The sequence below is a fragment of the Lutjanus erythropterus genome, chromosome 12 (genome assembly GCF_056507025.1).
Source record: "Lutjanus erythropterus isolate fLutEry1 chromosome 12, fLutEry1.hap2, whole genome shotgun sequence".
Lineage (NCBI taxonomy): Eukaryota > Metazoa > Chordata > Actinopteri > Lutjaniformes > Lutjanidae > Lutjanus > Lutjanus erythropterus.
The window spans coordinates 21,561,412-21,582,270 of record NC_139328.1 but is presented as its reverse complement, the minus strand read 5'-3'; the positions used below and the strand labels follow the sequence as shown (position 1 = coordinate 21,582,270).

Below are 20,859 nucleotides of genomic sequence, written 5' to 3'. Positions count from 1 at the left end.
AAAGGAGTCGGAAGAAGTTCACACTTACCAAGTTCTGCCCTCTTTTATATTTCATCAATAAACTTTGTGATAAGCAGAAGTAGTCCAGCTTTTTGCACCGGATTTCACCATACAGCATGCATACAGCACCACAACTCAGTCAAAGTAATATTTTGCCTTTGCATAACTTAAGTCCAATCTTTTTGTTATCATTTAATTTTACGGCTAGTTTTAGTTTTTTACTGTATTCTGAAGTCATGTCAGTGTTCATTGTTAATATGAGACCCTTCACACCTTTGTCTGTACTGCTCTCAGGTTTGTGTGCCATGGCCTGACTACCGAGGAAAACTACGTTTTCAGGGTGAAGGCAGTCAACGCTGCTGGATACAGCCAGAGCTCCGCCAACTCTGACGCTGTGCTTGTGATACCTGCCATCTGTGAGTGTCCTCGCAACTCATCTCCATCATTCACTTTGCCTGTAGCATTCAGTCCATAGTCTGTCCCTCTGCTCCATCATCTCAGTTGATTTAAACATTCATTTATCCAGGGAATGATTGCTAAGAGTGAACATCCATATTCTTGAAAGATCTGCTTTAAATTCAGATTCACACTCGTGACCTGCCACTGAGCCTCTTGTTCATAAACCTTAACGTTCATCACTGGTTTCCTTTTGCTAACTAAAAACTGAATTGTTGTATTGAATTATTATTCTCATTTACTTTTTCCTCTAAAATTTTGTTCTAATACATTTGGCAGTCCAAACATCTCTTCATTTTTATCTTGACTTTAAGGCTGTAGTGGCTCATCTTCATGTGTGACTTGCATGTGCTTGTCTAACATACTCATCTTTAATACTGGATTTTGTCATTCTGGTGTTTCCCATCCTGCCATTTATTAACAACAGGATTAAATAACAAATTGGATTGTGTTTTATGATGCTTTTACTGTGTGTAGGTATTGATGTCTGTATATATGTGTTTTGCTGGAGTTCTCTTTTGCTATTTGATAACTCTTCAGGGCTCTTGGTGCATGGCCAGGGTAAAGGCTAAAACTTTGTGTTCTAAAGAGCATGAACCTAATGAGAGTCTCATCTGCCTTTCGTGGAGATTTTCGTAGCGTGAAAGTTACACTGCTTCTGGCCTGGAGTGTAAGTACTTTATCCATTTCAGTAGCCCTAAAAAAGTATTTTGCTTGTGTGTCCAAAGCATGCAGCATGTTCAGCTATACTTAATCACTAAAGACAACTAAGATCTATGCAATATGTTGCTAAAGCTAGGCCATCTGTGTGAGATTATGTATAGGGCAGAATTTTTCATGAAAGGAAATATGAACAAATAGGATTCAGATATATGAAAATGTTTCTCTTGAACAGACTTCTTCACTTTGTCTCTTACAATAAATGTTGTATTTACTTTCTTTGCAGCCGTCCCTGGAAAGCCCACTGGTGTGACCCTGCTGGAGGCTGTGAAGGACTACATGGTGCTGGGCTGGACTGCACCTGCTAAAGATGGAGGAGCTGATATTAGGGGATATTTTGTGGACTACAGGACCGTGAAGGGAGATGTTGTTGGGAAGTGGCATGAAATGAACCACCAGGCTTTGACTACGACCTCCTACAAAGTAAATTCTTTTACTTTGAGCAACCATGGACCAAATTTCCAATGAAATCGTTCTGGCTTTTGTATGAATGAAATAGTGATTACCAGTTACAATTTCTAGTGTCATAATGCAGTGCATTTTGTCAAGCTGGCAATTAGTTTGACCTTTATGTCATGTTGGCCACGAATAATGAAGCTTAAATTAGTTTATTGACTTGGTAATTAGTTAATTTGAACTGTCGCTCAGAGTTAAAATACATCATTTTATGTAAGGTAAGTAAATAATTAATTTCTCATCCTCTGCCGTTGTTTCTTTTAGGCTGAGAACTTGAAGGAAAACGTCCACTACCAGTTCCAGGTGCGCGCTATGAACATGGCAGGTGTGAGTAAAGCCTCTCTGCCCAGTGCATCTCTGGAGTGCAAGGAGTGGACTATTACTGTGCCAGGTATGAGAGAAAATGTGCTCTCTGAAATAAAATAAGTGCAACGAAAACTGTGTCTGTAGATATGAGAGAGGGGAAACAATGATATGGTTAACCAGCTTTCCCACTGACAGAAAATTAATTTAAATACTACTGATGATCAATTAACTTAAAAGATAAATAAATAAATAGAAGTTGTAATTGTAATTACTATTTATGAGAAAACTACAGAAAAAGATGAGCTTCAGGTCAGTTTTTCTGATCACGAAAGTAAATGAACTGTTTACAGAACAAGTTTTGCATAAAATTAAACGAATAATCTTCAGTGAATCAATGAACATAACAAATGCAGCATGAGGTACCCAGTAAGGATTTTCCTTCATCATGAGTCTGGATGTTGATACCTTTAACCCTGATCATAGTGTACTCTTAAAAAGTACATTATCCAATATTTGCTTCAGCTCAGTACTTTCTCAACCCTATCTTTTAGTCACATTTTATATACCGAATGATTAATTGAGAAAAAAGTAGTCTGATTAGTCCATTATTAGTTGCAGTGATGCAAGAATAATAGAGGCTCGCTTTTTATTGTCTACAGTGATTTCAGATAGATAGCCAATTCATGTGATGATCAGAATATATTTAAAGCTGTTTTGTTTTATACCAAAATGTATTTCAGTTCATATATATAATAAGCTATACTTATTAAATGTAACCTGCAATCTCTTACAATTAATGTATTTTAAGTAGCAAAATTGCATTTCAAATACTTGCTAATATATTTTAAAAGCATGTCTTTATATATATATATATATATATATACACATATATATATATATATGTATATATATACATATGTGTGTGTTTGTTTTCCTGAATTCCCCTTTTGAACTGTTCAGCGTATGTTAAATACTTGACAAAAACAGTAAATCCAAAATTCACACATTAGAACAAACCATCTCATTTATTCTCCAAGGTGCACCCGTTGGTCTTCATGTGTTGGAGGTCCGTGACACCTCCCTCGTGGTTCTGTGGGAACCACCTGCATTTAATGGCCGCACTCCTGTCAACGGCTACTATTTGGATTTGAAGGTGGCCTCTGCTGGAGAGGAAGGCTGGAAGGCCACTCACGAGAAGGTGAACAGGATGAAATACATGAAGGTGAGGAAGATAAGGAGATTGTTTTATTCGATTTTCTCGATCCATCCTGCATTTGTCTTCTACAGTGATGTGATCTTTAAACCGTCTCTGCCTTCGACTGCTCATGTGCTGCTTCAGGTGACGGGGCTGAAGCCTGGTACATCCTACGTCTTCCGTGTGCGCGCTCAAAATCTGGCTGGAGTTGGAAAGCCCTCAGCAGCCTTAGGTCCAGTCGTGGCCCAGACTCATCCTGGTAAGTGTGACTGTTTTGTAACTCGCACATTCAGTGTTCTTATGCAGGTCTGGAAAATCTGGAAAAGTAGCAAAATCACTTTTTATGTAATCTCTAAACTGATGTCATACTTAAAATATTGCCACTGTCATCCTGAGAATAAGAGTTGTACACACTACAATTATTTCCTCTCCCTTCCTCAGGCACCAAGGAGATTTATGTGGATGTTGATGATGATGGCGTGATCTCTATGATCTTCGAGTGCTCTGAAATGGGTGCGGGCTCTGAGTTTATTTGGTCCAAGAATTACCAGAAGATCACAGACACCTCTCGCCTCACTATTGTCACTGAGGGGGGCAAGTAAGTGTCATCTGTGTGCCCAATTTATCCTGCAACCTCCAGTGACAAAACTGACCCTCTTAAATATTGCATGTTCCAGGCTTGTGTGTAGGAAGGCCTGTGTGTGCCAGTGTGTTGAAAAAAATCCTTTAAGTCATTATAATGGGAAACTTTCTTGAAGTAATGACTTAGTATCTCAAAATAATGAGTTAGCTTCTCAAAAATAATGACTACGTATCTCAAAATGATTTGTATCGTATAATAATGAGTTAGTATTGCTAAATAATCAGTTAGTATCTCAAAATAATGACTTACTAATTCAAAGTATGACTCAGTATGTCAAAATAATGTCAGAGTATCTCAATATAATGAGAAACTCTGACAAAATAATGTCCTAGTATAGAATGATAATGAAAAACTTTCTAGAAATAATGACTTCTTATTTCATAATATGACTTGGCATTGCAATATAATAAGTTAGTATCTCAAAATAATGAGATAGAATCTCAAAATAATGAGAAACCTTAAAACAATGATGTACTTATCTTGAAAAATTGAGTTGGTATCAAAATAAAAAAAAAAAAAAAATTCTTATTATAATGACAATGCAACATTTGTCTCCTCTGCAAAATGTTTTTCACAGTCTTACTAGTTTAAGTCAGCACAAGCCTCTTTCCTCATACTTTGTTTTCTTTGTTGTGTCCTCATCTCCAGGTCCAGAGCTATCTTCAATAATCCCTCTCTGGAGGATCTGGGCACCTTCTCCTGTGTGGTCACCAACACTGACGGCATCTCCTCCAGCTACACGCTCACCGAGGAGGGTGAGTCAGCCCACACACAACAGTCTTTGCATCTGTGCTCCTTTGCAGTTGAAACTCGACTCACTTGTTATTTGTCTGGGTGACGTCAGTGCTAAAGGTGTGAGGAGGTGCCTGAAGGACTGAGTGCACTTCTGTCTGTAATCGCTGCCTCAACAGCTACATCATCTGTTACAGTCTGGGGTGGATGTGTGTTTGCTTGGAACATTGTGTCAGTTTATTCTGTGCTGTTTGTCAAAGTTTTTGTAAGATTCCAGGCTGTACTTCTCCTGCAGTATTTCTGACAGTGTTGATGTATTTTTTGAGACATTTTTAAGACTGTCAAATAAGAGAAAAACTGCAAAACCAGTAGTTGAAGAGCTGATCCTGAACAATTTTGCAGAGATCAAGATATTCACCAATTTTGTTGTTGTTGTTGTTTTTATTTGACAGGTCTCAAGCGTCTTCTGGACATCAGCCACGACCACAAGTTCCCTGGTGAATATCCCACAACATCAAAGATACTGATAATACCATGTCTTCTTTGTCACTTATCAATCACAGATACTGTTTTAGATTTAGTTTGGGAAACAGAATATCACTTATCTTATCACTTTAGTTTATTTCAGTCATTTTTCAACTTACACCTGAAATGCACATGTATATAAATAAGTCAAATCAAATCAATGCAAGTTACACTGACCGAAAATATGTAAACATTAGCTCAGTACACCTACCATTTTTACATGAATTATTATGTATGTACTCCTTTTGTATTTTATAAAATACATTTTATTTTATGTAAATAGAAGTGTTTTATACATACTCAAAAGACCTCCCCAAAATTAGGTGTTCATACCTCTATTTTATACTTGTTAAAAGTCTTATTCTAGAATATTTTTCAAAATCCATTACGTGTATTACACATTTTCATTTCATTTAGAAAAATGATTCCATAAATGAGCTCCTTTAAGTGTAGTAACTTTAGTTTAACTTGTTTGAGTTTGAAACAACGTCTGGATACAGTCTGGAAACATCTTATTTTTTGCTTTATGCACTAACTGTGCATTTCTTGAGTCCAGCAGATCTTTAAATTTGAGAGCCTCTCTCTTAACTCTTCATCATTATTATTATTATAATCCTTTTTCACTGTTCTCATGTTTTTTTAATGCCCAAATATGATTAATTTAGTTATGTTTAGATTGAATAACAACTTGTTAATATCAAGCCATTGTTTTAATGTTGTCAAATCTGTGTATCCAGAAGCTGCTCTAAATCTTTACCAGAACAAATTTAGTTAATATCATCTGCAAACAAAATAAACTTTAGCAACTTAGACATGTTAATAATATCATTAATACTTTGGACCAAGCACTGAACCTTGATGAACCCCACACGTGACCCTCAGCACTTCATATTTGTCATAGTTTATTTTCACATACTTTCACGTTCATATCTATTATCAAGATTGAGTGTCCTGCTCATCTAATACCATTACCAGGTTTTGTCATTAGTAATCTATAACCAGTAGTATCAAATGCCAGTTACAAAGCCATGGTTACTCACACAACTGTATGAATTAGTGTATAGTGGTGAGTACTACACAAGCTTTCTGTGTTTCTCCAGTTATTCCCTTCAAGAATGAAATGGCCATGGAGCTGCTTGAGAAGGGTCGTGTGCGCTTCTGGACCCAGCTGGAGAAATTCACTTCTGACTGCGAAGTGGAGTATGTCTTTAATGATGTCATCATAACTCAAGGAAAGGTGAGAATCGCACTTTTAAATAATCTAATATGTCTGTCGTCGTCCTCCTGCGTGTCCACTTCTTTCAACTGATGGATCTGGGTTTATTTGGTCTTCCAGAAATACACAATGCACTTTGACAAGACGACCGGCATCATTGAGATGTTTATGGACTCTCTGGAGGTCACCGATGAGGGAACGTTCACCTTTAACCTGGTGGACGGCAAAGCTAAGGGTACAACCAGTCTGGTGCTCATTGGAGATGGTAAGGCCTCAAATGCAACTTTTACTTCCTTATTGATGGTGTCCATACACCTGCTAATACTACTATGAATAATAATAATAAGGTTAATAATTTGGTCGTAAAGACTTTATAAATATTAGTAACGATTATAAGCAAGTACATAGTTTTCATACATTGATGTGGGCTCACTATCTAAACGATCTAAGCTCCATAACTGGCAAAGAGGAGCCTTCTTGTAAAGTGCAAAATACATCATCTTTTATTACTGATTTATGTCACAACAACGCCTGTGATATTAACAAGAAAGGCTGCTGATAGCAGTCTGAAAATGTTGAGGTAAAAAATATTGCCAAAGCTGAAGTGTATGATTCTGGTAATTTGATATTTTAATTTGATATGCCAAATGAAAGTATAAATATGCTGCTAATGGAGAACACAAAGTCAACTAAGTAAGCAATGAGATCAGAGGCTTTATTTTGCAAGCACCAGGTCTGCCCTTTTTATCAAATGTGTTGAAACAACTTGTTAATGATTTAAAAAGTCTTTACAGCCTAAATACTTACCTAATTATAAACCATTTATAAGAGTAGTCTTAGCATGAAGTGATACCAACATAAAAACAGAGCAATAAAAAATTTAAAGCACTAAATAAACCACGTAAAAATGCAAAACACATAAACGGAATAAACTCTAGAATGAGATGATATCATGGACAGTGGTGTGATGAAAGTGTGTTTTAAGCTTAGATTTAAAAGAAACCACTGACTCAGCCTGCCATGTTTCCTCTGGCAAGGTATTAATATTAAATGTGGATTCGGAATAGACTCAACTTGCAGATTATTTTTAATTACACAGAAAAAGCTTTGCTGTGCTTGGGGGCATTTGCTGCAGTTAGTATGTTTGTCCACTAAGGGGCAGCAGATGACAGCATTTTCATTACTATCATGTCTGCTTTATCCCTGTTGTAGCTGATTTTGTAAAGCACTGCATGTCTGAACTTTTAGTTATGTGAAAAATAGGGATTTCACTGAAAGCTTTCTTTTCTGTTGTCCAGAATTCAGGGAGCTTCAAAAGAAATCAGAGTTTGCAAGATCAGAATGGGTCAGGAAACAAGGTAAGACATCCCACTTTTCTCTTTCATAAGTTTATTTAGATAAGTATATTTAGATTTTTTTTTTCCCCCCACAGGTCCTCACTTTGTTGAGTACCTTGACTTCACTGTTACTGAACAGTGTGATGTGCTGCTGAGATGCAAGGTAAGAGACTGCACATATTTGTACTGCTGCTGATATTTTTTGAAGTACGGAGCATCACAAATGAGTTCTTCCTCTCCACAGATTGGAAATGTCAGACCAGAGACGGAGATCACCTGGTCCAAGGACTGCATTGAGATTGCTGACGATGACGAGGACGCAAAGAAAATTGAGAGGAAGGACGGCGAGCTGACCTTTAATATCGGAAAGGTCAGCCCATTAGATGGAGGGCGTACTTTGTGAGGAGTCGTGAGCTTATGAGTAAAGAGCTAAAAGCGACGCTTCTGGGGCAGCTATGCTTCCATTGTAGAGCTAGACAAGATGCTATACTGCCAACCAGCCCTCTCTGACACACAGAACCATAAATGATGAAACGCTTTTTAAAAATAATCACAGTCCCGAGTCCTGCTGGTGCTGCTGGAGGCAGCACGTCAGCATGTCGTTCTTGGGAATCAGAATAAATGTATTTTAAAAATGTCTACATTTTAGAGCTTTTACTTTAATATTTTTTTGCATATTTTAATATTATAGCCTCTTAGGTGTAGGCTTTTCAAGATTTATGCCATTTAATGTAAATACAATATATGGTTTTTCTGTGTGTTCATTCATAAACTTCATTTCATTCTAACACTGCATTCAATTTAACTCCTCTGGTCACCTCATTTAAGCATTTTGAAGCTGGCAGGCTGTCCTTTATTGGGGACATTAAAGGGAGAGTTAAGATTTTTTTTAAGTGGCGTTGTAGGAGATACATATAATCAGTGCATTACCTACAGCAGATGGCGGTTGGCGTAACCCCCAGTTTGGAGAAGCTGCAGAAGTAACAGAAAGCTAAACAATGTAATGGTCTGGACAGGGTCAGCAGCAAAATGTATTTCAGTAGGGCTGCAACTAACAATTATTTTCATCATCAGTTAATTCTCTGGATTATTTAATATATTGTTTTTTGTATAGTGTCAGAAAATAGTGAAAAATGTCAATCATTTCCCAAATGATGTCCTCAAATTTCTGTCCACAACCCAAGGATTCAGTGTACCTTCACAGAGGAGTAAAAAAACATAAAATATTCATGTGAGAAGCTGAATTCATAGAATTTATACTTTTTAAACTTTTTTTTATACTTCAGTTGAATTGATTAAATATTGCAGCATCTTAGCCACCTAAAAAAGGCCCACCTAAAAAGTCAACATCAGTTTAAGTGTACACTATATTTAGAATATTTTCACCTCTTTACCTTGCCATCAGACAGCTTTTTCTGACAGGAAACGACAGGCATATAGCCACATATCGCTCTCTTCAAAGCAACCAGATTCAACTGGAAAAAAGAGTAATTTTACATCGCAGAACACGTGAGTTGCTCTTCTACAGCTGCCTCAATCAGGTCGTTTGTTAGTGTGATTGTGTGACTTCAGTGTTTTTAGAGTTAGTTTGACTTGCCCGAAGTCACACAATCACACTAACAAACTATCCGTGGAGTGGAGTTTGGTCGGTTTGGAGAAAGTGATACTTGTCTTATATAATATCACACAGTCTTTTCCCATCGGAAAGGCAAGGCAAAGTGGTGAAATTATTCTAAATACAGCATACATTTAAAGTGCTATTGATTCTTTTTGGTGGCCGCTGACCCTGTCCACAGCAGTGTATGGCCTAGCTTTCAACACAGATACTCTGCTGCTCCTCCAAACTGGGGACATGCCAACCGCCACACTGACTGTTGATAATTATCTCATACAACCCCACTTCAAAAAGTTTGAACTTTCCCTTTAATCTGGTCTGTCAGTTAACGTGGGTGTCAGTGAAGTTATATTGAGGTTTCAAGGTACGTGTACATTGAAACTGTATAAACATGACTCATAAAGAGAGGGTTGGTGTCATTGCATGAGCTCAGGAGGGGCGGCCTGTTCACTGCCACTCCTGTCAGTCGCATCTGCATTAACTGGCTTGTCTGTCTAATTCACAGTGGGTTATTAAGCAAGAGAAACCTACAGAAAAAGAAGGAAAAAAGCCACCTGCAGAAGAAGTTCCCCCACCGCCAAGACCCAAAGTCTGGACATAATCTATGTTGCCATAAGTTCATATCCACAACATATAATTTCTCCTTGTGTCCTCCTCGTCTTTCCTTTTCCATGTTTTCCTTTGAACGCCTGTAGCATCCCGGGCGGGAGAAAAGCTTGCCTTTTCTGTTTAGTTGGTCTCTGTCTGGCTGTTCTACTGTACAGTATTTGTCCTGTCCCAAGAATTATATTGGATTTCCCCTCTGTTTGAGGTAGAAGAGAATTCATTGCTGCCTAAAGGATACTAAAGTCACTTTTACTTCAAACTCCAGATCAGCAAGAACGATATGGGCGTTTATGAGGTCTTCCTGAGTGACGACAGAGGCAAAGATAAGAGCACCTTCAATCTGACCGATGCAGGTAAAGTCTCTTTCATTCATTTTGTTGGTGAAAAATCAAGTGGAAATCAGTGCAGTGATACCAGTGAATATAAATATGACGTTCATTGCTGTTCTCATTCTTTTTTTTCCCCAGGATACCAAGCTGTAATGAATGAGCTGTTCAGGATTATTGGTGAGTCAATAAACTTCTCACTAAGCAAGCAGAAATGAAACACAGAAAGAATAAGAATGTGCACATATACAGTATTTTTCCACTGCAGCTCTAGCTGTTAACAGTGGATCTATTAAAAGCTAGAGACTGGAATATTTTATGCAGCATTGTATACCGTTAATCCATACTGTTTCTTTGATATGTAGATAAACACTCACCTTTTACTCTTTCACCTGCAGCCAACTCGTCCACTGGAATCCAAGTCATGAGCACTGAACATGGCATCATCCTCTACTCCAATGTCACATATTGCCATGAGGATCTGCGTGTTGGTTGGCTCCAAAAGTATGTAAAATCAGCTTCAATCACGTGCATATTTAACACACTTTTCCTCGTCTCCTGTCTGGCGTACACATGTGCGTTTATCATGAAGTACACTGGCACAAACAAATATGAACACAACCATTATAAACTGTGGATAATAAAATATGTCAGCATCTACACTATATAGAATAATTTGAATTCAAGGACAATACACATTACTTATCAACAAAATGATGTAAATGTGTTAGATTCAGTCTCATTCTCAGTCCCTGTGTAGGCTGTTATTCATTGTAATAAAACAACAAGACACAAAAAGCAGACAAAACAACATCAAAGCACATCCACAATAGAAGGATACAGCATCAATCACAAGAAAAGCTAGTAAAGACAATTACAAAACAGAGAATTACAAACACAAATGAAAGTTGTCTGAACTTTCTGGCAACAGACGAGACTAAACATCACAAGGGACTAAAAAAATATTCTTTCTAACAACTGATGTAACATTGATGGACAGAGCAAGACAAAAATATTTTAGATATTATGTTGGCATTGTCTCTCTAACTGTCAGTTTTTAAGCTTTCTAGCAAAAGTAGCATGGGTTGTTTGGAGAAGCAGCAAGAGTACAAATGGAGTAGGCTAAGCAATGTACTGCTATGGACAGGGTCAGCAGCAAAACATATTTTTGGCCATCTAAAAAAAGGCCCACCTAAAACAAAATCTATATCGCTCTAAGTGTATGCTATATTTAGAATATTTTTCCTGCTGTCGGACAGTCTTTTCTGACAAGAAACCGCAGTTTCATAAGCCAAATATCACCCCTTTTGGCATTTTACCTCACAGAACAAGAGATTTGCTGGTTGACCGCTGCCTAAATTGGTTGCTTTGTTTGTGTTAATGTGCAACTGTAGTGAATCTAAACTAACCTTTTAAGTCTCCTTTGAGTCTCTCGCAAATCTCTTGGTTGTGATTTCCAGCCATGTGATGCTTGGAAAGAAAAGTCTAATTGTTCAAAAACTTCTTTTATAGGTCACCTCTGTTGACAGCTATAGTGTATCTACTGTTAGTTCTCTTCTCAAATTCAATCAAAATGGATGGAGCCTGGATAATTTGTGTGCAACATTGGCCAACGCAGTCAAAAGGCCTAGAGTTTCATTATTTTAGGGGCATGGCCTTGACTTGGATTTTGGTATTGCCAGTTTTTTTTAAAGGCCAAATGCAGGAAAGCCATCAAATAAAACACAATAAATAACGCTTCTTAGGCCACTGGGTCAGCTAAGTCAGAGTAGCAATATACAAGCAATGCGTAACATTATATGTTGAGTTTCTCGTCTTATTCATTCGCTAATTTATCAAACTGAATTCATAAGTAGACTGATCTTCAGCGGTTCACAACAGGCTATACATTGATCTCACTCCTGGTCAATTGCGCAGTGTTTCATTTGATGTTGTCCTATAAGAAGTCAGAATCTGAACAAAAAATATGATGCCAAAAACCATATTGCCAGGAAAAAGGGAGAGGAAAAAATCAGCTGGGGCAGTGAGAGTGGAGCATCAAGGGCACTGTGGCCTCACGGCTGATAATCTTTTGAGGGGGCACATCAGCCATGGCCTTCACAGCCTCCATGAAACTCCTGCCCAGGTAGTCAATGATGTTGACGGTTCGGCTCTTTGTCTAAGACCTTCAAAGCTTTGTAAGCTTTGCAGATTCAGTATGGCTTTAGGGTGGCGTTACATGTCGAGGCCAATTAGTCAAGCAGTATAGTATGAGAGAGAATCATTGTGTTCATAAATAATTTCCCACCTCCGTAGTTAAGTGAAGATTTTAAGGTTAAACTGAAATGACTACTTTCCTGTTTGAGACTTGCTTTTCATTGCACTTGATTATATCACTGTGTACTTTCAGTAAACAGTCTGGCCTTCATTGATCTCTGTGTTTTTTTCCTTCTTTCCTCCATTAGGGATGCTAAGATCGCTGCCTCCGAGAGAGTTAAGTCAGGAGTCACAGGGGATCAGCTTTGGCTGAAGATCAATGAGCCCACTGAGAAGGACAAGGGCAAATACACCATGGACATCTTTGATGGCAAGGACGGCGTGAAGAGAGTGTTTGATCTGAGCGGCAAGGGTGAGTGAAACTTTTTAAAGCCAAACAGGGAGGAAGATACTGCAGATTTTTTAAAAGGTCCCATTAACTTAGGCTATTTCTGTGCTTATGTAACTGATAATTATAACTCGATTGTTCTTTTTTTTTTCTGGTGCAGCATGGGAAGAGGCATTTGAAGAGTTCCAGAGACTCAAGTAAGTAAACAAACTCAGCTGACTGGATCCTTCTGTTGTGTAATTCTGTATTTCTGTCTGAAGAGGATGTTTACACAAATAAATAGTAACACTCATCACAAACTTAAAATAGACTCTATGCACTTTGTGAACACTTTTGGAAGGACTCAGACTACATTTCCTGATATTGTACAGCTCAGAAAAAAAAGGTTCTGTCTCTGATAACATTTTAAGATGCTTCTCACAATGTCTGCTTCCTTCCTTCCCGTAGGGCGGCAGCAATCGCAGAGAGAAGTAAGTGGTTATTTATTCTTTGGTTTCTCCCAAGAGACATCACTCTGTGAAATGATGTAACATTTGTCTGGACAGAAAGGCCATTTCTGTTTTAAAGGGATAGTTTGTATTATTTGAAGTGGGGCTGTATGATGTACTCATCAATATGGTTAGTGTATTACCTACAGTAGATGGTGAAGGGTACACCCACAGTTTGGAGAAATAGTAGGAGTCGAGTGTAGGAAGCCTAGCAATGTACTGCTGTGGACAAGATCAGTAGCAAAATGTATTTTAGCCACTTATGAAATGTCTACCTAAGAAAAAATCTATATTATATTAAGTGTATGCTATATTTTGAATATTTTCTCTGCTCTTCTTTGCTGTCAGCCTTTTCCGATGGAAAACTGCCATTACATAAATATCACTCTCTGTCAGAACTAACCAAACTCCATAGACAAAATCAGTAATTTTACATCGCAGAACATGGGAGTTGGTGGTCTACTGTTGCCTTGATCTGTTAGTTACTTTGTCCTATTGCGTGACTTCTGTGTTTTAAGAGCATAGTTTGGATTCACCAAAGGCACACAATAACATTAACAAACAAACGGATCAAGGCAGCAGCAGACCAGCAACGCCTGTGTTCTGTGAGGTAACATTACTGATTTCCCCTATGGAGTTTGGTTGGTGTGGAGAGAGCGATATTTGGCTTATATAAAAGCAGATTCCCACTGGAAAAAACTGTCTGATGGCGAGGTCAAATGGTGAAAATATTCTAAACATAGTGTGCACTTACACTGATTTTGACTTTTTATTTAGTCTGCCCTTTTTTAGGTGTCTTAATACATTTTGCAAAATGTTTTTTTCAGGAGATGATTTGACTATATTTCTGAAAATTTCCAGAATAACATATTTAAAATATCTTAATGCATATGAGTTTAAAATATTTTAATGTTTTTACAAAGGATGGTTCACTAACCAGTTAAAGTAAGATAAATAAATCAACAACAGTGATTATTATGTTGTCAACAGGCATATGCACTGCCGGTTGACTGATTTAACTGTTGTTGACATTTGCTTGCTGGCTCACTCTTGTATTTCTTGTTCAGACCGCGCTCGTGTGGTTGGAGGCTTGCCAGATGTGGTTGCAATCCAAGAGGGCAAGGTAAACAAATTAGATATTCATCGCTCCGCCTCACCTTCCTCTGTTTTTTTCACTCTCTCACCCTTCATTCGTTGGAGCATGTCTTTCCTCTGAACTGTGTGGAATCCTTATGTGGCACACATCAATCCTGTTTTTTTTTTCTCTTTAGTCCCTCAACCTGACCGGCAATGTCTGGGGCGAGCCCACGCCTGAGGTGTCCTGGACGAAGAACGACAAGGAGCTGGTGTCTGACGACCACTACAAACTCAAGTTTGAGCACGGCAAGTTTGCCAGCATCACAATCGCCGCCGTCACCACAACTGACTCTGGCAAATACGCCCTCGTGGTCAAGAACAAGTATGGCACGGAGGCTGGCGAGTTCACCGTCAGCGTGTACAACCCAGAGGACGAGGAGAACAAAGAGGCTAAAGGATGATTTGATGTAATGAAATAAAGCAGAAAAAAAGTTGATCGACTGGGCTATCTCCAAAGCATTTACCCCGGCACATGCCGGTGCTCCAGAGCAGTTTAAATAAATGATGAATACAGCTGCTTCCTCCTGCCTCTTTCATGTGCTGGGCTAAAGAGCTTTGGGCATTGCTTGTCAAGGAAGCAAACAATGAATGTGATATAGAGAGGATAACTGTGTGCTTGTAGTTGCTTAACATGTCTTCTGTCACTTCTGGCCACTGTCAGCAGTAAATGTAATGTATAATTATGGGAGATGGTTGATCTGTCATTCATCTTTGTTTTAAAGGTCCAGTGTGTAAGATTTACGGGGATATATTGGTAGAATATGGCAGATATCCAAGAGAATATTTATAAGTATGTTTTAATTGGTGTATGATCACCTGAAAATAAGAACTGTTGTGTTTTCCTACCTTAGAACAAGGTGTTTATATCTACAGAGGGCATTTTTCATCAGTTTCACGGCTCCCTAAGTTTTCTTAAAGGTGAAAGTGAGGTGATGTGTTTGCAATCTGCAAGGTCACCACTAAATCCTACACACTGCTCCTTCAGAAATTGCTTAAAATCCACCAAAAGCAAAACATTTTTCATACAGTATTTAATTCGGAAAACCTCTGACCTCTTAAACACGTCATGCCTGAGGTTTTTGTATAAAATAAAGGAAAGAAATAATGTTTTGAATGTCCTACCAGCTAAAAAAAAATGTCTGGATATTTCACATGATCCAATAGCTCTTTGTGTCCATTTATAAACAGCTACTTCTGTTTATATTGTGTGCATGTATGTTATGTACCTGTTATGTACTGTTTGCAAGTGTCAGTCATTACAACAGCTGGAGGAAATGTGGGGCAGGAAAACCCTGATGACACAGAATAATGTGACAACACACACATGGCAGTTGAAACTGGTTCATTCAAGGTATTAAACACAACCTACAAAGCCTCATGCAAAGAAGCACAGGCATTATTGGCATACTAAGAGGTCTTTCCATTGAACTAGTCATGTAAGTGACAGATGCTGTCAGAGAAATGTGTTGAAAGTTAAAGGGAATGTTGTTTATCTGGTACACTGGGAAGAAAACCATACAGATAATCTGCCCTGCAGCATTGTTTGACTAATGAACAAGTTAAACATACTCGGTTTTTCCTTCAAGGCACCCTTGTAATAAAGGTGCAGCTGCTTTAGAGAGGTTTCCCTTTGTCTTTACATAATCACCCATAAACAGCTCGCTCGTTGAGAGAAATGCACTGCCTTCCTTAAAGTTAAATTACTTGATTTGCAAAAAGCTCAAGCTGCTCACAGCTGCTCTAATGGTGGCATCTGATTTCTGCCTGCTTTCACTGACAGTGACATTCATCATAAGTTCCCAAAAGTGCGTTTTTTAAAGGGGAGCCAAGTGTGGAAGCCCATTTCCACCAGTAATTTTTTTTTTTTTTTTAATCCCCATGGTAAGTTATAATTATGAGGTTAAAAAAGTCATAATTATGAGATAGAAATAATCACATGATCTCAGCATTATGACTTTTTAACTCATAATTCCATTTTTTAACATAATCTTGACTTTTATCCAATAACATTTACTTTAATTTTAAATTTCAACTTTTTGAGTCAGAACATTGACTATCTCAGTATTATGAATTTTTAACTCATAATTTCAACTTTTTAACTTACAATTCCAACTTTTTCATTCATAATTTTGACTTTTTACCTCATAATTTTGACTCATCACTTAATACAACTTTTGATTTTTTATTGCATAATTACTTTTTAGCTCATAATTTAGACTTTAATTTGTAATTTAGATTTGTCTCAGAATTTTCACTTATCTCAGAATTTAGGCTTTTAAACTCATAATTTCAAGTTTTTAGCTCATAATTTTGACTTTTATATCATAATTATAACTTTTTAACTCATAATTCCGACTCTTATCACTTGACTTTAAACTTTTGGTTTTTATCGCAGTTACTTCTTAGCTCATCATTTAGACTTAAATTCATAATTTAGATTTATCTCAGAATTTGACTTATCTAATTTTAACTCATACTTTTGACTTTTTATTTTAAATTAAATTTTAAATTTTATCTTAAATTATTACTTTTTATCTCAGAATTTCGACCTTTATCAGATACCTAACTTTTGAAACTTTTTTTTGTCTCGTGATTATGACTAAGGATGGGGATTTTTTTTCTTTCTTTCTTTTACTGGCGGTATTGGTCTTCCATAGGAGCCAGTCAACAGTCCCAAGCATCAGAATGACATTTTACCTCTCACCCGCATATATAATTTGATGCTTTCTGTAATATCTGTCAATAAATAGATGAGCTCCACACGTCAAAGTCTTAGTTAACAGTGTAAGAAGATGCGGTAATTAAACCCTCTGGACTGTAGTGTCACGGCAGCTGTGTGAGTGCGCCGCCGCTGTGCGGCTCTCTGTCCCATCAACTCCAGCTCCCTGTTTCCAGACACACCAGTCAGCCTCGGTGGTCCAGCCGCGGACACGTCAGGAGGCTTCTGAGGAGTTTGACGAGCAAAGACATGGGGACTCACTGAAGACACCATACCATCCTTCACCGGCAGCATCCCGCTGAAGAAACTGAGAGGTAAACAGTTCGAGATAGGGTCGTTTCAGTCCGTTTGATAGCCGTTCTCCGCCGCCTGTGATAGTTAATGCATATTTATGATTGTACCGTCAGCTAATGTTAGCTAGCCTGTAAACCGGCTAACGTATTTAGCTACGATGGAATAATTTAACTCAGAGACACACAGCAACAATACTGGAAATTAATTAATCACATATCAAATTAATGTGACCACTTTTCATTGAAACCGGCGACCTAGCGTTAGCCGTGACTCTGCTCCCGTTTCACCGTTTGCTAAGTGCTAACAGCTAACGGTAACCTAACGACAACAGTGGAGCTAGCTGAGGGTAAACGAGGCGAACGACGAGCTGAGCCCCGTTTCCATTCATTTATTCCCCTCACTGCTTTAGTGTTTATGGCACGAATCTCTTCTAATGGGGTGCATTAGAGAACACCGTATATTCAAATGTTCGTTCTTGGTTTCTGTTTGTTAATTTCCGCAACATCCGTTCATGTAGTTTAACGTTAGTGCGGTTGTGTACTGGAGACATTTATGTCAGCTTTAATCTCTGAAATTAGCATTTGTAGCCACAAAAATGTGCGTTATGCAGCTAGCTTGTTTGTTGTGTCAGTTCAGATACTGTAGTTAGTCAGCTAACTGTCAGAGACGTCTTTTCGGCTTATAAGCAGTGCTGCCACCTCACCAAACAAACCACCTGCCGGTGGGTGGTAACGTTACTTGAAAAACACTAATAACCAGAGCCTTAGTGGTTTTCAAGTAGGTTAAGACAGATGTTCACTGTATTTTCAGTCAGCCGAGGATCCCTTACAGGATAGAATATGCAAATTTATGTCCCTTTAAATAACTTGATGTAGCATATGTGTTTTTTACACTTCTACTTATGTGAAAGAACAACACAAGAGTGTGCATTAGAAAGCATTGGTGGAATATAACTAAGTACATTTACTAAAGTACCGTACAAATTCGTAGTACTTAACTCTACTCTCTCTGATTTATGGATTTTTATGCTTCACTACATCTCAGACGGAAATATTGTACTTTTTCCTCCACTACATTTGTCTGACAGCTTTAGGTACTATTTTCACTTAAGATAACGAATTTTCATACCCTTCCTGTTCAATTAAAACCATGTAACCCCAGATCTGTTGATTTTGAATGTTTTGTAGGGCCGGACTAACAATTATTTATTTTTGTTGGTCCATAAAATGTTGAAAATGTTTTGTTCACAACTCAAAGATGCACACTGTATCATATAGGAGTACAGAAACCAGATAATATTAACATTTAAGAAGGTTTTATCAGAGAATTAGCACAAGTTTTCTTTTTTTTAAAAAAAAGACACAAAATGATTAAATAATTGCCATCTAAGTTAATAGTCCATTGATAATCATGTAATCATTGCAGCTCTACTTGCAGCTGTACTTTTGATACATTTATCTCCCAAAATGACTTGTAATACCATTCTTATGTGTCACATTGACTTTTACTTAAATTATATTTTGGCACGATATCTTTACTTTTCTCAAGTATGGTGTCAGGTACTTTTTGCAACACTGTCAGAGAGATGTTAAATATTAATTAAAATATTTGCACCATGTCAGCAAAGAATACTCAAAAACAAAACAGAAACACATCAAGACAATGTGTTTCTCTCTTATGTATACATTAAAAAATGCTGATTTTGATTATTTTGAATCATGTACAAACCCTAGCCAGGAACTTGAATATGATAGGCCTATTTTAGTTCTATTTTTTATCACGGAACTTTTCATAGATCCCTATTTGAGAATCACTGGGTCAAGATAACAACCTTTTTTTTCCCCCTCAGGCATTTCATGTAAATGTGTAACATGAGCTAGTCCCTCACTGGTACTGTCACTTAATCATTAACACTCAAGTCAGTCTATCACTACCCTATTGTCTTAGGTAACCCTACAACCCCAAAAATAACGTTATTCAGAATGAGTGTTGAGGAAGTCTTCATGTTCTTTTACTTAAGTAAATGTACAAAGACAGGTACTACACCGTGAAAATACTCCACTACAAGCTTAAGTCCTGCATTCAGAATCTTATCTTAAAAATATGCAAGTCTTATTAGCAAAATTTACTTGAAGTATCAAACATAAAAATAGTTATTGTGCAATAAATTGGTCCCTGTCAGTGTTTCACTATTATATATGATGTTTTTGGATTAATATTAAAGCTACATTAATGTATATGTTGCATTTTACTGCTGTAAATGTTAAAAGTTGATTTAAGTGTTACTACTTATACTGTTGTGAAGTTTAAATTACAGCAGTGTATCATATTCTGCCAGATCATACATGATTGTAGCATCACTGTCATGACAGAACCATGTATCTTAAAAAATTCAACTTTTTATTATCTCAGAAAAACAGTCTTGTTCTCAGCATCGTGACACTGCATTTCACAGCCAATCCCAATAATTTATTAAGAAGTAGGAGAATTTTCTCAACCCTTGATCCTTCACTTTATCACAAAATTTAAAAATCAATACATTTGGCGATAGATGGTTTTTGCTGAACAGGAGTGGTATTTGTCGTCTGTAAAGTAGCTAGTAGTACAAAGTACAAAAAAGTACTTCATATTTGTACTTCACTACTTAAGTTTCTCATGCAAAAGTGCCAGAAAATGCTGTTTTCAGCCTCTCAAATATGGAGGTTTCCAGCTTTTCTTTGTTTTTTATTATTATATAAAACTGAATGTCTTTTGGTTTTAGACTTACAAAGGAGACATCGATATATACCCTACCCTTCTAGCTAAAAATTAGTGCAGTCTAAAAGAGCAACATTGGATCTAATCTTTCATGACTGTTCAGTTCTTCTTGAAACTGTTTTAGAGAGGTGTTGAATTAAACTCATGGTCACCGTGGAGGATGTAGTTTGTGGAGCTGTTACATTGTACTTTGCAGACCAAATATTTGAAATGCTCACCAATCAATTATAACAGTGTAACAACACCATAAAGGACAGCCTCCAACCTTACCATCAAGTTGAATGTGCACATCTCTAAAATAGATTTATGGCAAGGCTGTAATGCATCCATTAGCTGGGTGTAACCAGTATCCTGGTAGTTGATTGTATATTGTTCAAACTGAAAGCTAAAAACTTGATCCTGGTTTTGACTTGTAGATTTACAAAGTGAGTCTGAATTAAATCAGAAAAAGAAGACTGTAGTTTACCCAACATGAAAATAATTTGTCCAGACTTCCCTTTTCTTTACTTGCTCCCTCTGAGGAAGATTGGGTCAATAAATAGAGCTGTTGTACCTTGACTTAAAAGAAAAAGCAAAGACTTCACAGTGCTTTCGGCTTCTCATTTTTCATAGGGCGTCGAGCTGGATTATGACAATTTCTGTTTTATGTATCACCAAATTCATAAGGCATTTGATTGTTTATTTTGGTTTTAAAATTCTCATGAAAAAAGCTTTGTTTTTTCTTGCACTGTAGATAGAATGTGTAAA

The 20,859-nt window shown here is 37.4% G+C and overlaps 2 protein-coding genes across 4 annotated transcripts in view; both read left to right on the top strand.

Moving 5' to 3' along the window:
• The window catches only part of myom1a (myomesin 1a (skelemin)), a 30,362-nt gene extending 14,403 nt beyond the window's left edge, over positions 1-15,959 (top strand). For 2 of the 3 annotated variants that reach the window (XM_084732961.1, XM_084732959.1), the window contains 22 exons: positions 295-416; positions 1,403-1,599; positions 1,897-2,023; positions 2,976-3,160; positions 3,278-3,392; positions 3,575-3,731; positions 4,425-4,531; positions 4,961-5,005; positions 6,134-6,270; positions 6,370-6,514; positions 7,548-7,607; positions 7,682-7,749; positions 7,831-7,956; positions 9,707-9,790; positions 10,073-10,160; positions 10,275-10,313; positions 10,532-10,637; positions 12,578-12,741; positions 12,878-12,914; positions 13,165-13,187; positions 14,273-14,328; positions 14,477-15,959. In XM_084732961.1, the coding sequence (XP_084589087.1) occupies positions 295-416; positions 1,403-1,599; positions 1,897-2,023; positions 2,976-3,160; positions 3,278-3,392; positions 3,575-3,731; positions 4,425-4,531; positions 4,961-5,005; positions 6,134-6,270; positions 6,370-6,514; positions 7,548-7,607; positions 7,682-7,749; positions 7,831-7,956; positions 9,707-9,790; positions 10,073-10,160; positions 10,275-10,313; positions 10,532-10,637; positions 12,578-12,741; positions 12,878-12,914; positions 13,165-13,187; positions 14,273-14,328; positions 14,477-14,743 (2,455 nt within the window). In that variant the 3' untranslated portion in view covers positions 14,744-15,959. The remainder of the gene's footprint in view (positions 1-294; positions 417-1,402; positions 1,600-1,896; positions 2,024-2,975; positions 3,161-3,277; positions 3,393-3,574; positions 3,732-4,424; positions 4,532-4,960; positions 5,006-6,133; positions 6,271-6,369; positions 6,515-7,547; positions 7,608-7,681; positions 7,750-7,830; positions 7,957-9,706; positions 9,791-10,072; positions 10,161-10,274; positions 10,314-10,531; positions 10,638-12,577; positions 12,742-12,877; positions 12,915-13,164; positions 13,188-14,272; positions 14,329-14,476) is intronic. The other variant, XM_084732960.1, reaches the window with a different exon arrangement.
• Positions 15,960-17,215: 1,256 nt separating this feature from the next.
• The window catches only part of lpin2 (lipin 2), a 32,580-nt gene continuing 28,936 nt past the window's right edge, over positions 17,216-20,859 (top strand). The window contains exon 1 of the mRNA XM_084732945.1: positions 17,216-17,375. The gene's annotated coding sequence lies outside the window, so the exon portion shown is untranslated. The remainder of the gene's footprint in view (positions 17,376-20,859) is intronic.